The 15742-nt window shown below is 47.2% G+C and overlaps 1 protein-coding gene across 7 annotated transcripts in view; it reads left to right on the top strand.

Moving 5' to 3' along the window:
• Positions 1-15742, top strand: part of LOC147629664 (uncharacterized) — a 104427-nt gene that overhangs the window by 53472 nt on the left and 35213 nt on the right. For all 7 annotated transcript variants that reach the window (XM_086811173.1, XM_086811170.1, XM_086811171.1 and 4 more), the window contains 3 exons: positions 13539-13795; positions 13959-14313; positions 14480-14722. In XM_086811173.1, coding sequence (XP_086667299.1) covers positions 13539-13795; positions 13959-14313; positions 14480-14722 — 855 coding nt within the window. The remainder of the gene's footprint in view (positions 1-13538; positions 13796-13958; positions 14314-14479; positions 14723-15742) is intronic.

The raw sequence follows: 15742 nt of genomic DNA, 5'->3' as shown, positions 1-15742 counted from the left end.
AGAGAGAGAGAGAGAGAGAGAGAGAGAGAGAGAGAGAGAGAGAGAGAGAGAGAGAGAGAGAGAGAGAGAGAGAGAGAGAGAGAGAGAGAGAGAGAGCGCTACCTAGAGAGAGAGAGAGAGAGAGAGAGAGAGAGAGAGAGAGAGAGAGCGCTACCTAGAGAGAGAGAGAGGGGGGGACGAAACAGGCGAACAGGGAAGGGGGGGGAGGCGGAGGCGGGCAGCGAAGAGAGAGAGAGAGAGAGGCAGAGGGGCCGAAACAGGCGAACAGGGAAGGTAGGGGGAGGCGCAGGCGGGCAGCGAAGAGAGAGAGAGAAAGAAAGAAAGTATTAACGTCTACGAGAGGCCAAAGTCGGCCTATGAGACAAAAAAATAATAATACAACTGTGTTCTTCCGGTCATCGGAAGAAAATAAACAAAAGAAAAAGTGTGCATGTGTCTGGATACAACTGTGAATCATCATGGATCGGTGGAGCCCATATACAAACAATATAAGGGGGGTGGGGATGTGGATGGAGTGCTAAGGCAAGATGCATCTCTATATGCTGAAGGGGTAGTACAAGCATGCTATGCAGATCTATGTCTAACTCCATCCAGTGCCATAAGAGGGATATAAGATATCATACATCGCCGATGCTGAGGCTGTGAATGGCATGAACATGTACCCTGAGTCTGAATGAAAGCGAGCTAGCCTCTCCTGTGTCTCCATCTGGTGTCTCATTCGGATAGCTGCTATCTCTCGGTGACGGAGTCGGGGTGCTCTATATCCAGTCTGTCTAGGTCTCCTCCTGGCTCTCAATTCCTCTGCTCTCTGTGCGGTCACCCCACGTGGTACATCAGCTGGCACTGGCATAGCTCTCTGGAAGAAATCTGTGAGCTGGGACTGTCTCCCACCCCTAGTGGGAGCGGGTGTCTGGAGGAGTCTCTCTCGAGAACTATGAAGCTCCAGTAGTAGTCTGCCAAGCTCTCGCTGGTCCGAGGCCTCCATCAACTGATGTAGTGAAGAGAGCTCCTCAAACAATCCCGCATATCTATCTCTGACCCCCTGGTGGGCTCTACATCTACATACAAAGTGATCCTCAGTCTCCACCTCCTCGCGGCACAATCTGCATATCCGCTCAGCTCTACGAACCCGTGCCGCTCTCCCAGCCTCTATCTCTAGCTGATGTGATGAGACTCGTAGCTGTCCAATAGCAACGCGAGAGCTGTGTGGCATGTATACATCCATGTACCGCGGTCGATGTATAAACCCATCCCCTGAGATGCTCATAAAGTGGTCTCTGTAATACAGCATCTTCGGTGGTAGTGGGCTCTCTGGTGCTATCCATGTCTCTTGTATGTAGTGCTGCCATATGTCCTGTCTCATCACTCTGTTCCTCTCATTGAGAGAGAGGTAACCCCGTGGAGCAGACTGATCATACTGAAAAGGTGGCAACCGCTCAAGGTCTATACCATGATGTGAGAACCACTGTAGCATCTGTGCATACCAAGATCCAGTGTGTCCAGCCTCGGCCAGCTGTCTGGATGCCTCAAAAGCTCGGCCGGATAATCTCTCCATGGGCATCTCCCTCATCCTGTATATAAAGGAGATCGTCTGGAACAATGCCTCCACTGCCATAGGTGGTGCAGCAAACTCAGCTCGAACAATGTCGTGCGGGACGGATGGTTTGCTGCGTATCATCCTCGAGAGCATCAAGATCTGTGGTCTCTCCAGCTGTACCCATGTGGAGGCTACAAGCCCTGGTGCCCAAACCGCTGCTGCATACATCAAGGCTGGTGTCACTAATGTATCAAAGAGCCACCCCTTCGTGCGGGGTTCCTGAAAATGTGCCTGATAACACTGACGCTCAAGGCCAGCAAGAGCTGCATACCCCCGGGTCACTCTGTCTCGGACTGCCTGAGCCATGGAGAAGCGTCCAGCTGAGCTAGTAAATGTGATGCCAAGGTAAACATAAGAGCTCACCACCTCGACCCGCCCTCCTGCTAATGTGAGAGTAGTGTGGCTCCTGACAGCGGGTGAAGTGTGGAAGATCATAACCTTGGTTTTCCCAAGGTTCACTGTGAGCCCCTGCTGTGCGCAGAAGTCATCAAGAGCCACAAGGTGTCTTTGAAGCCCAACCTGCGTATCGGATACCAAGATGATGTCATCAGCATAAAGCATAACATGGACAGTAATACCTGATAGCTCAATCCCAGAGCCTCCTCCCTGTGTGATGTAGTCGACCACCTCATCAATATAGAGCCCAAAGAGCGTGGGGGAGAGCGGGCACCCCTGCTTCACACCAATGGTGCTAGCAACTGTGTCGGACAAGCCTCCTGGGCATCGGACTCTCCCAAAGACCTGCTCATATAGCCTGTATATGCCCCACATCATGTCTGAAGGTATGCCTAGTGTCTGTAGTCGCCGAAAGAGGCGCTCTCTGGGCACAGTATCAAATGCCTTGCGGAAATCCACAAAGCAACAATAGAGCCGTTGCCTCCGTGCCTTGGCCTGATCAGTCAGGCACCTCAATGTAAAAATGTGGTCGATGGTCGAGAAGGCTCGACGGAAGCCTGCCTGGCCTGCTGCTCTCAATCTCCCAACCTCTGCATGAGTGCTCAGCTCTGCCTCCAAAACTGCCCCGTATAGTTTGGCCAATATATGGCCAATCATGATGGTCCTGTAGTTCCCGGGGTCTAGTACATCTCCCGCTTTATGGATCGGCACAATAGTGTGCATCGTCCACTCAGCCGGAAACCCCTCGGACAGAGCTCTGTTGAAGAGATGAGCAAGAAATGGTGCCAATGTATCAATAGCATAGATGAGATGCTCTCCCTGTAATCCTGTATGATCTGTTGCCCGTCCATGTTGGAGTCGGCATATGGCCCTCCTAACCATAGGTGGGGTGAAGAAGGTGGAGACTGTGGGGCATGGCTCTGTGGGCTGTGGTATAGGGGGCTGTGCAGACACATCATAAAGTCTCTCTGCATATGTCTGCCAGGTCTGAGGATCGGCAATAGGTGTGGGAGGACGGGGCTCTCTGAGTCTCCTCCAAGCAGCAGCAGCATCTCTGCTCATGAGCATGTGATATGTGTCCCAGTACTGAGCCTCCTCATAAGCTCGCCGCTTACGGCGGGTGAGAGTATGCATCCTCCTGCCTGCCTGCCTCCGGGTGATCTCTCCGCGAGCCCTCTGCACTCGGAGACTGCGGTAAAGGTTTCTGCACTCATCATCATACCATCGGTTCTGGGGCATGCTCCCAGATGTAGGTGGCCGTCTTGTCTGTATGTGGTATGGGAAACTCCTCGCGGCTGCGGAGTGAAGTACATGTGAGAGCTGGGAGGTGAGCATGGCCATGGGTGCCGATGGATCTAAGGCAAATAGCTGATCATGAACATGATAGTCGTACACCTCGGCTAGATCTTGAGTGAAGTGAAAAATAGTGCGTGGTGGCTGTATGATGGGTGGGTGGGTCTCCAATAAGCTCCTGAAAGTGAGGGATAGGTATGTATGATCCGCCCCAATGGGGCATGGTGGTACGGTGAAGTGAGACACCATATCTGCTGCCTCCCGGGATCCCATCACATAATCCACTGTACTACTGCCGCCTCCCACTGGAAAGCAAGTCAACCCACCTGAATCTGGCCACTGAGTCATCCCATTATAAATAACGAGATGGTGTCGGGCCCCAAGCTCCAACAGATGTTGCCCATATCCAGTGCGGTCAGCTCCTCCATCAGCGGAGATCCGAGTGGTCCCTGTATCCTCTGTAGCTAGCGGCTCTAGTCTCGAGGGATCCTCAAAGTCATAGATCTCGCACTGTCTGCTCTGAGTCCGTGCATTGAAGTCCCCCATCAAGAAGACTTCTCCCAGTGTCGAATAGTGTAAGATCTCCTCAGATAAGACAGAGTATGGAGACTCACTAGCCTCTCCTCCACCCGGCTCCTCGGTGGTGGCAAACCGTGACCCCTTCGGAGGAAAGTAGCAAAGGGCGATATAAATCCATCTGGTCGCCGAGAGGCGTAAGCTAATCCACATGTATCTCGCCTCCGAGTCTCGTGCTACGACTCGAACATGCTCATGTAACCCATGCCTGAAAAGCACTGCAATACCTCCTGAACCTCGGGAGGTGGCCTGTCTCATCCCCTGTCGGTGAGCTGACTCCCACTGATAACCCTCAACCCGTGGTAAGCCCCTCTCCGGGCTCTCATGTGTCTCTGTCAACAAGATGATAACACTGACGCTCAAGGCCAGCAAGAGCTGCATACCCCCGGGTCACTCTGTCTCGGACTGCCTGAGCCATGGAGAAGCGTCCAGCTGAGCTAGTAAATGTGATGCCAAGGTAAACATAAGAGCTCACCACCTCGACCCGCCCTCCTGCTAATGTGAGAGTAGTGTGGCTCCTGACAGCGGGTGAAGTGTGGAAGATCATAACCTTGGTTTTCCCAAGGTTCACTGTGAGCCCCTGCTGTGCGCAGAAGTCATCAAGAGCCACAAGGTGTCTTTGAAGCCCAACCTGCGTATCGGATACCAAGATGATGTCATCAGCATAAAGCATAACATGGACAGTAATACCTGATAGCTCAACCCCAGAGCCTCCTCCCTGTGTGATGTAGTCGACCACCTCATCAATATAGAGCCTCCTTCCTGTGTGTGAGAGAGAGAGAGAGAGAGAGAGAGAGAGAGAGAGAGAGAGGGCATAGAGTGTAACATGACTACTATGTGGAAGTGTGCTTAATGATGATCAATGCAAATCAATAAAGATTAACACTAATCACATGCTAATTACTGGGACAGACAGAACAGAGCTAGCCCGGGCGGGAGAGGGGGCGGTGAACAGGGGCGTGAACTGAGCGCATAGTGGCGGCGGTGAACAAGGGTGGTAGCGAAGAGAGCGCACAGAGGCGGCGGCGGACAGGGGTGGCGGCGAAGAGAGCGCACAGAGGGTGGCGGGAAACAGAGACGCGAACAGTAGCGAAGAGAGAGAGAGAGAGAGAGAGAGAGAGAGAGAGAGAGAGAGAGAGAGAGAGAGCATAGAGTGTAACATGAGTACTATGCGGAAGCGTGCTTAATGATGATTAATGCAAATCAATAAAGATTAACGCTTATCACATGCTAATGACATAAAGAAGTAGAGAGAAGGAGAAGAGAGACACTCGTTACCTATCCTACTCCTACTATATATTATTGAATGAATGAGTAATTACAATGATTGACATAGATCCAATGTAGATCTAGACTATGAGTGCTATGCTTGAACTAATGCTTACTGCCCTCCTCTGTGCATTAATGGGAAACGCTGATTTGGAGCTGTACTTGGTTGATCCACTGTTAGAGTGCATGCCCTTGGTCCTGGCTCTGCAATCCTTGTCTTTGAATGCTAAGAATGACCCATGACTTGCCTTTATATAGGGATTTCTATAGCAAGTCGTAATCAGGCCGGTTTTCACTTTTGAGGCCATAAAAGTCACCAAAAAGGTCAGGAAATGTGTTTATATTATGCCCATAATATGTCCCATTCATTGATGCATGTCCTGGGCACCTATAGCTCCAAACTGCCCATGTATGACCTCTAACTTTGCTCTTAAGGTGGCTGTAAGGAATAATCATGTCTATGTGGCACCGGATTAAGGTGTGCACGTGACATCCCCTCCTACTAAACTTGGAGCTGGGGTGCACATGATGTGCCTTTGCTCCATGTTGTCGATTTGATTGTGGACTAGATCTCCCATATGGTGTCTCCACCACTATCTTCTCAAGATTTGCGGGCAATGGAAGTGGCCCCTTTGCCATTGTGGCTCTGCATGCTCGAACGATTGAACCTCTTGGTTGACCTCGACCTGCGGATCCGACACAGTTTCTAGTGCCTTTTTGGTATCCCTTATTCCTTGGTCTTCTACTGCGGTACTCTTGTCCTCTTCCTTGGTCTTTACCACACTTGCTTCCACTGGAGTACTTGGACTCATCATGGCGAAAAACTCCTTTATTTCTTTCCAATACTTTTCTTCTCCTTGTCTTGCTTCTTCTTCACATTGTTCTTCACGTTGTTCCCTTTGGCGATCTAGGTCTTCACATGCTTGTCGGTAAATCTTTGTGCTTTCTTGGGATGCCCATTCGAACCTTGCCCAATTAGCTTCACTTTGCCTTTTCATCAAAGCCCAAATATTCTCATGAAGAAACGCTTGCTGTTTTTCTACTATAATCAGCCCCAAAACCCTAAACCTAGGCTTCTACGTGCATCCTAGACACCCTAGAACCATGCTAGATTGAAATCTAGACTTTATAGTACTATACTATGCTGACAATGAGTAAAATATGATGCAAAAAGGCCGATTCAATGCAAAAATGCAAACAAAACGGAAACCCTAATTTGCTGATTTACATGCAAACCCTAGCATTGATGCAAAACTTTTCAACAACCTAGACATGCTTTGCTACCAATGTAACATGGCTACTATGCGGAAGCATGCTTAATAATGATTAATGCAAATCAATAGAGATTAACGCTAATATCATGCGCATGACATAGAGAAGTAGAGAGAAGGTGAAGAGAGACACTCTTTACTTAACTTACTCTTACTATATATTACTAAATGAATGAGTAATTACAATGATTGACATAGATCCAATGTAGATCTAGACTATGAATGTTGCGCTTGAACTAATCTAGGTTGCATCCAAACGCCATTTGGATCTGATCCAAACGTTTAGAACAATTGAAACGTTCACTAACGTTTGGAAACGTTACTGAACATGGGTCCTTGGGATTTTGATTAATGTAGGTTAAAAAAACCCACGCACGTCAACATCAAGTTTTCTTTTCCTGTTTCTTACGTGTGTGCGGCTCTCTCTCAATTCGGCGGCGGGCGCTCGTGGGCTGGTCATGCCGACGTGCTGGTCTTCTCTGGTCGTGTTGCAGCCTGCGCTCATTGCCCAAGGCCCCAAGTCACTCAGAGTCTCTCTCTCTCTTTTTTTTCGTGAAATGGTGTTTTATATTATATGTAAAATGTACATCAGCCACATGGCTCACACAGAACCTATGGCCCCAAACAAAACCCCCACGAAAGATCCTCTAAAGGATCATGACCATGCAAACCTGTACACTAATAAGAAAGCCTCCTAGCCAAATAAGCATCCCAGATGAAAGCATCAAAGATGAGCCAGCCGAGCCGCCGTAGACCATAAGGAAATAACATCTGCATCCAGTAGCTGAGCTGAGAGAAGAGAAGAAAACTGCCAAAGCAGCAAACCGCGGATACGTAGAATGTGCCCATGTATTCCAGACAAGGAATCAAAAATGAACCCATTCCGTGTAGTCCAAATATGCCAAAGTCCTGTCCATCTAAGGAAATGGAATATCACAAGGTGGCTGTCTGAAGTAATGACTTGAGGACAAATCCCAAATATCCACTGATAAGCCGAAACAGTAGACCTCTCTACTGCCTCCCAAACGCGAGAGACAAAAGACCAAATCTGACGGGCCACTGGACAACTCATGAACAGATGCATAACTGTTTCAGTACATGTCGTGCAGAAGAAGCAAGAGGCCAGTGTAATTTTACGACGGCTCAGTTGATCCCGTGTAGGTAACCCTCCCACCAACATCCTCCAAATGAAAACCTTACCTTGGTAAGGGAGTTTAGACTGCCAACCACGCATAAGAGTTTTCTGCCACCATGATTTAGACTTGTGCAATCCCCACACCTTATTGGCCTTGGCTGAAACCCAATCTTTCTCTGATACAAGCTTATGATAGACCTGGTTAGCTGAGAGTGATATCAAGTCACCAGATTTACATAGTGCCCAATCAAGCCAAGGCTGATCTGCAGATGGCCGAGGCAATGGAGTAAAAGGCTCAACTGCATGCATGATGTCAACCCATAGTGGCTGAAATGTCCGAGGAACCCTAAAGTGCTGCCGAATACGACGAAATGAATATGGCCTGTCACGACCAGGTATCACAGCATCTCGGATTCTAACCAAGCCTAGCCTGACCATGCGGTTGAGTCGTATGCGTGAAGCATCTCTGTCTGGCCAAACAATGACACGCGACTCCACAAATGTTTCGAACTGCAAAGAGTTCAAAAGTAGTCTTTCATGACCAGGATCCCACCGAGTCAACATCAGAACTTCATGCCAAGAAAGGAGAATATGCGATAAAATGTGTGATGAGCGAATACGGACAGGATGAGCCGCATTCACAATGTCCCACCATGAAGCCTGCACACGTGTCCGCCCATGTGACAATCCCTCCAACTCAATCAAGTCACGAGCCATGAAAACCCAAGGCTGCTCTTGCAAACACATATCCTGAAAAAGCGCCCACCTACGCGCCACCATATGCAAGCGGACATCCAGTAAAGCAGCCCCACCCATTCTTTTGGGCGTCGTAATGTGATTCCAAGCTATCCATGTTTGACCCATAATATTTCCTTGCCTCTTCCACAGCATAAACCGAATGGGAGCAACCAAACGGATGAGGGATTTGTGTGTCCAAGGTAGCAAAGGTAAAAAATAGGAAATCATGCTAAGCATAATAACCTGAGCTACCTTAACCCTCACATGCATAGGCCACCCTTGAGCTTTCCAATACACAAATTTATCTGAGATCCGAGCTGAAATCCAAGCAAGAAGCGCTTGGGGGTCCACATCCACACCCACCGGATATCCAAGATGACGAACAATGTCTCCTGTATGCACCACACGGCCTTGCCACCCTAATGCCTCAAGATCAAATTCCGTGCATACAATGAGGGCTGATTTTGATGAATTTATTTTCAGCCCAGAAGCCAATGCAAAATTATTCCAAGCTTCCATTGCTCGATCTATATTGGCTTTTTCGGCCCTGAGAAACATAAAAGTATCATCCGCAAGGGCTTGAGCAACCAATTGCTTGCCATGAGGGAGATGCAAACCAACCACTTCACCATGCGATGCCATAGCATCTAGGCGAGATAACATAGGATGAGTGGCAATGGCAAAGAAAAGAGGGCTAAGAGGACAGCCCTGTCGGAGAGAACGGGTGAGAGAAATACCATCCGAAAGTCCTCCATTGAGCATAATCCGCGTGATAGAGCCAGAGCCAAGTAAATGCACCAAATTAGCCATTTTGGGACCAAAGCCCATGGCTGTCATTAACTGAGAAAGGAAAGACCAGCTGACATGATCAAAAGCTTTTTCAAGATCCAGCTGCACCATCACAATCTCTTGCTTCTTTGCCTTGGCATAATCCACTCCAATTTGAACATTAAGAATATTATGCAAAATATTCCTGCCATGCACAAATCCATATTGATATGGATGAACAAGAGTAGGAAGCACCTTCTGCAGGCGATTGGCAAAAATCTTTGTAAAGATTTTATACATAATACCCATAAGTGAGATCGGGCGCCATTGAGCCAAAGAAGTAGGCGAAGGGACTTTGGGCAACAAACGAAGTATGCCCAACTTCCAATCGGCAGGCATATATCCCTCATCCCAAACCCTTTGACAAATAAGCGTCAAAGGCTCTGCAAGCTGATCAGCATATTTTCGGAAAAACTCATTTGTCAAACCATCCCAACCAGGGCTCTTTCCCATGGGAAGTTTGGAGAGAACAGCTTCCACTTACCCTTGAGTAACAGGAGCATCAAGCTGAACCGCCACATCAGGGTCAACTTGATATCGTACTTCAGCAAACAATGACTCCCTTGCAGCCAGGACAGCCGGTGAGACATCCTCTCGAGGGGCAAGCAAATCTTCATAAAACCTGATGCAATGCTGAATAACCTCAGAAGGTTGAGTAAGAAGGTTGCCTTTGGCATCCATCAGCCTAACAATATTCTCACGCATATGTTTTTGATGCAACTTATCATAGAAGCGATGAGATTGACAGTTAGCATCCCGCAAAGCATCAAGACGTGCAAGTAGTTTAAAGCGAACATATTGTGCTTCCTGCACCCTAGATAGCTCCTTTTTCAGCCATTCTATGGCATCCGCAACTTCAGCATCCATAGAGTCAGTAAACATGAACGCCTGCAAGCCCTTTAAAAGCGACTCAAGGAGGGCCACATGCTGTTTTTGTATAGAGGCATTAGCAAGACCATAATGCCGTGCTAATTTCCGAGTGTTGGTAAGGAACACTGGCCAAGCATGATAATCAGCCATGGACACTCTTGTGGAGAAATGTCGTATCAACTGACGCATATAAACATCAAAAACTTCATGCTCCAAAAAAGTGTGATTTAAGCGCAAAGGCAAGCGTCCCAATAAGCCTTTATATGCATCCACAGGATGATAGACCATTTCAAACACAAGCGGCCAATGATCTGACAAAACCTGATGCTGATCAACCATCATAGTAAGAACCTCTGGCAAAAAGAGATCTTGATTTAAAATATACATCCTATCCAATCTAGCATAAGTGCCCCGAAACTGTTGTGAGGCATAAGTGTAACCCCTTTCATCTGAATGCAACCAAGACCACATGTCTTGTTTTAGCGACCTTGCTGCAAAAGCTTCCCACGCCTTTCTCTCCGGGCCATCCATTACAGAATGAGGCGACGTGGCTTGCTCCCTGGAGACACACATATTAAAGTCCCCCATCACAAAGCCAGGATGAGAGATTGAAAGAGCACACAAGTCATTCCACAGCAAACGGCGAGAGCACGAGCATTATTTGGAGCATACACCCCTAACAACCATAAAGGCGTATCATCCCAAACAATCTGTATCACTAGAAATCTTCCATGAACATCTTGAATCACAAGAGAAGGCTGAAACTGCGAACGAACAGCAAACATAACACCTGACTGCGAAGCAGGATGTCCGCTGTAGAAAACATGAAATCCCTTATATACATAGGCTTTGCCAGCCAACTTATGCTGCTTATGTTCAACTGCACACAAAACATCCCAACCATGACAAAAAGTTGTACGCCAAAGCCTGAACTGCTTTTGGCGCGAAGAAATACCCTTTACATTCCATTGTACAATTTTCATAAGCCTTCCCAGAAAAGGAATCAACAAGGCCGTGTACTAGGCCCAGGACAATCTGCCAAATCACGAACCTTTTGAAGCATTGCATTTTTAGACATGGTATTTGTGATCTCAGACTGCCCTTGGAGTTCCCGAGCACGTGCCAAAGGGTAATGACCATCCCATGGCGAGATGACCTCACCCTTCGAACCAAACACAAGAGGCAATTGTTGTTGTGCTTCTTTTGTTAGGCGATTTCTAATAGGATAGCGTTCTACTCTATCCACCCCAAGAGGCCCTGTACCCTGAGAAAGTTGGCCTCCCGACCTCTCAATCCTGGTCTGTTGCTGGGCACCTGAACCCAAAGGGCGACGAGCATATGTATGTAAGGGCCCCTGATGAGTACGCAAAGGCCCCCGCCAAACAGCATCTGAGAAATCCCCCCGCGGGGCAACAAATCGTGTTTTTTTACCACGTACTTCCACCCATGGCTGCTCAACCTCATTCTGAACATCCACATGTACATCCATGTGTTGGGCATCATGTGAAGGAGCATCATGCTCATCTTCCACGGGCAACTGCCCATCAAGGATATCCTTTGTAACAGCAACTTGTTCTTTCTTAGGACATTCGGAGACAAAGTGGCCCATCTCACCACATTTGAAACAGTGGCCAGCAAATGTATCCCACCTCAATTCATACATTAAAGGTTGCAGCCCAGCCATATTGACACGCAAATGTGTCGGCCTAGGTCTCCCAGTATTCCACAACATGCATAGACGATTTCGGTTTCTAGATGTCATTCGAGGCACCACCAAGACATCACCGATACCTCGCATGAGACTTGGTAAAACACGCCAGGAATTGTTTCACTTCAACCCAAACTGGGCAAGCCTGGCGCAACATATCTTGGTACTCTGCCATAGGCTTCCACGGAACCACATGAACCAACTGCCCATCCAAAAAAGGTGGCACCTGCTCCAAGACTCCCCTACGGGCTTCCGAAGTGCGAAAAAGTATTTCATAAAAGCCTCTCGGACCATCGTAGATCTCCTCAAGTGCCTCAGGCGACACCAAGCGGCCCAGCCATGCTCTAAGACGAGGCAACAATGGAATACGCCCAGTAAAGAAAAAGATAGCAGCACGATCATGAAAATCTGCTAGCTGTTGTAGCAACAAAGGAGTCTCCATGCATACATCAGCCACACCACTATTATCTACTGCAGCCATTTGCACGCTATTTGCCTTCACATATTCTTGCAGAAGCTCACCAGTGATCTGCAGCAAACGTGCAAACTCCGGAGAAGGTGCCTGAGAACTTTCCTCTGCATTCTCTCCAACATTCACCGGAGTATAGCTTGCATCAACATCAAGCCTTTGACGTTTTTGTTGCTCTGAGGCATCTGAAGCATAACCCACATCCTTCTCGATCATCTCCTCAATAAGATCCATGTTAAGGCTATTGGCAGCCATGTCGCCAACAGCAGCAGCCGGGTCATCCAAATCCATGTACAAAAGCAAAGAAAACTCGTTCTCTCAAACCCAAATTCAGCACCTGCTGCAGTGCTGGCTGGAAACTCTTCTGTACCTGCAGTACCTGCTGAAACCCTACTGTACCTGCAGTACTGGCTGGAAACTCTTCTGTACCACCTGCTGAAACCCTACTGTACCTGCAAGTCACCTGCTAGAAACCCTACTGTACCTACAGTACCGGCAGCTGGAAACTCTTCTGTACCTGCAGTACTTGCGGAAAATACTGTACCTCGAAGAACCCCTACTGTACTGCAGCACCTGCTGGAAACCCTACTGAACCTGCAGTACTTGCTAGAAACCCTAGTGTACCTGCTGTATTTACAGTAATACCTCTTGTTGCAAGCAGCTCCACTGATAACGAAAGGCGGTATGTTGTCTTCTCAAGTCCGTAGATCCCATGGCGGAGATGAAACTGCCCAACACTCTCTCTCTCTCTCTCTCTCTCTCCCCGCCACCTCTCAACAGCAGGAGCAGCAGCAAGTGGGCAGCTTCTGGCCACAAGCAGTAGAGGGCTGAGCAGCGCGAACCCTAAAATGCACAGAGAAACAGTAGCGCGAACCCTAAAAAGCACAGAAAAACAGTAGCGCGAACCCCTCCTCACACAGACAGACCAGTCTCTCTCTCTCTCTCTCTCTCTCTCTCTCTCTCTCTTAGTGCTACGCACTGGTGTCCATGGCGTGACGCCTTTGCTCCTTCGCTGCTCGCGCTGGTGGTCTCCATCGCTCTCTCGCATTGTTCGCCGCTGCCCTGCTTACACTGCGCACCCCTGCTGGCAGCACTGCTGTGCTGACCCACTTATGGCCATTTGGTTCCTCCAGATCTACGACTGCCCAGATGAAGAGCTTCCTTAGTGAATGGAAAGATTGTCCATTCTTTTTTGAGTCTTTGTTTGGCTTACGTTTGTGTTTTCCTTTGTTTGGCTCACCTTTTTTGAGTCTTTGTTTGGCTTGGCTCTTGTGTTTATTTTTATCATTAATAGATGTCTTTAACTTGATCTTTTTTTTTTCCATGTTTTAAAAGCTACAAGGTAAACTGAAAAACAAATGGCTTGCCCAATGTCAAGTGAGTTACAGGTGCTGGATAGGAGAGAGGTTTCCATGACAGCTGATAAGTTGCACCAGCTTGTGGCGGACTTTATAAACGAGACCAGTAAAAGAATGGATGAAGACTTGAATTTTGTTTCACTTAATGAAGACGAAATAAGTGCTGCACTCGACAGTATTTTCCCAAGAACAGGGTTTCTTTACTGGATTGATCTGTCAGATGTTGAGAAGGCATCACAACTGCAGGAACTATCCAATATCATACCTGGAATTCGTGCCTACAACAGGTGACACAGCACATGGTCAATTACTCTAACACAAACCTAGTCAGAAAGGAAGCGACTGTTTTCTATTTATTTCTTGATTCCTGGTCTTTGTACTGTTAGGTACACTTGATGCTGTAATAAAGTTTTTATGGTCACTTACTCACTATATCCATTTTGTTATCAGAGCAAGAGGGATAAGCTTTAGTAATTGCGAGCCTCCCTTTGGTAATTTTGAGAAAGAAGCCCAGGTTTTGGAGAAACGAGTGGAACACGAGCTGAATAATGTAACTAAAAGGGCTGCTTCTTATAGGGAAGCTATTTCTCTGCATTTTGATTCTCTGGGTATTCATCATGTTTTGATCCAGCGCCTACGGGATGAACTCCATTATGACCTACAGCTATTATCCTTTTTGCAAGATCTTCAAAGGGTTCTTAGTGAACTGCATCTCCGGATGAGCAAGCTATCTGAAAGTTTCCTAGAACAGCTAGAAATACTTCAAGCTACGATTGGTTCTCAAGCATGCATACCCAATGAGCTGGTATGATTCTAATTAAATTGATTAGTTTTGAAAGTAAGTTCTGGCATGTTTGGAAGATTCAGAAAGTTGGCCATTTTCTTTCAATACTAACTTTCTCCTCTTTGCTTTACTTCTAGGTGGTTCAAAAGAAAACTTGCTAAGAAATGCTATGGTTTGGTTTAAGCAGGTTTTTCCGGAGTTTCAAAACATCGGTCGCCTGCAAAGAAGGGCTTCAAACGAACTACGGAAGTTTAGGGCTCAATCTCGAGTAGCTGCAGAACTACTTGCACTTTCCAGTGAACCAAATTTCAAGCGAACACCGGTTGGATTGGCTGATCTGACAACTGGTTTTGGGCTTTCAAAACTGCAAATCATTGTGGATAACTGTGGCTGTTTACCACCTCATGTATATACAACCAGTACTGCTCAGGTTGACATGCATCACTATCAAATTTACAGCACTGAAATCATTATCAGATCTGAAAATGTTTTGGAAAGATGGAATGGTAGGAGCCAGAACATTTATAATTGGTGGGAAATCACACTCCCATTCTCTTATGAAAAAGATGCAACACAATCATCCTCCTTGCTTCTTGTTGTTTAAATATAAAAGCTTGATTAACTGTGTGTTTGACCAGTCATAGTGCAACTTGCAAGTCGTTACAACCAACGACTTGTGCTTTCTTATGGGCAGCTGTGCTTGTACCATGCCTTGAGTGATTAATTAAACAATGGTTTCACAAAAAAAAAGCCAAGTCGTTACAACCATAGAGGAGTTACCCAACAACATTCACCTCACTTAGTCGTCATAACTTGAAGGTAAGGTGAACTTAGTCCTTAATTCTATCTGCTGCTGTACAGATCAACCTCTTAAGGAATGGAGAGCTTATGGCAGGTGAAGGTGCCTTTCGAAGAGGCAAGCTAGGCTCTTTGCTGTTGGGCAATTGATCATTTGCACTTCGCTTGACTCCAGCTCATGGATGAATTTGAATTCTACAGCAGTATGTTTGGTTTTGTGAAGATATACTGGATTCTTGGCCAAAGCAATGGATACCAATATTTTGGCGGCGTGTGCCAGGGGTAGACCAAGATGTGCAAGAAGCCTCTCAAACTGCCTTGGAGTGCACACTATAAGGTTCCTTTGTGGCGTTGTTTGCCACAAGCACTTCAATTTTAATTCTTCTCATCCGTTAGTTGCCTTCATTTCTTCAGAGCTTGGTTTTTCTTTACAGATTTTGAGTCATTTTTTCTTGATCTGTGGCTTCAGTTGCATGTTTGAATGCTTTAAGTGGGCTTGATTCTCATGATTGTGGTGATGGGAACCCTTAATAGCTTTAAACTTCATCACCTCAAGTAGCTGTAATGATTGTCCCAAGCTTAAGAAAAGCATAGGCTTGCTGTGATGGATCAATGTGTTAGGCCCATGTCCATGAGTAAAGCCACCAACCCC

This window comes from Cibotium barometz, chromosome 17, assembly GCF_041138505.1.
Source record: "Cibotium barometz isolate CiBa-2024 chromosome 17, ASM4113850v1, whole genome shotgun sequence".
Classification (NCBI taxonomy): Eukaryota; Viridiplantae; Streptophyta; class Polypodiopsida; order Cyatheales; family Cibotiaceae; genus Cibotium; species Cibotium barometz.
The sequence above is the reverse complement of the archived record's forward strand: the minus strand, read 5'-3'. Positions and strand labels throughout refer to the sequence as shown.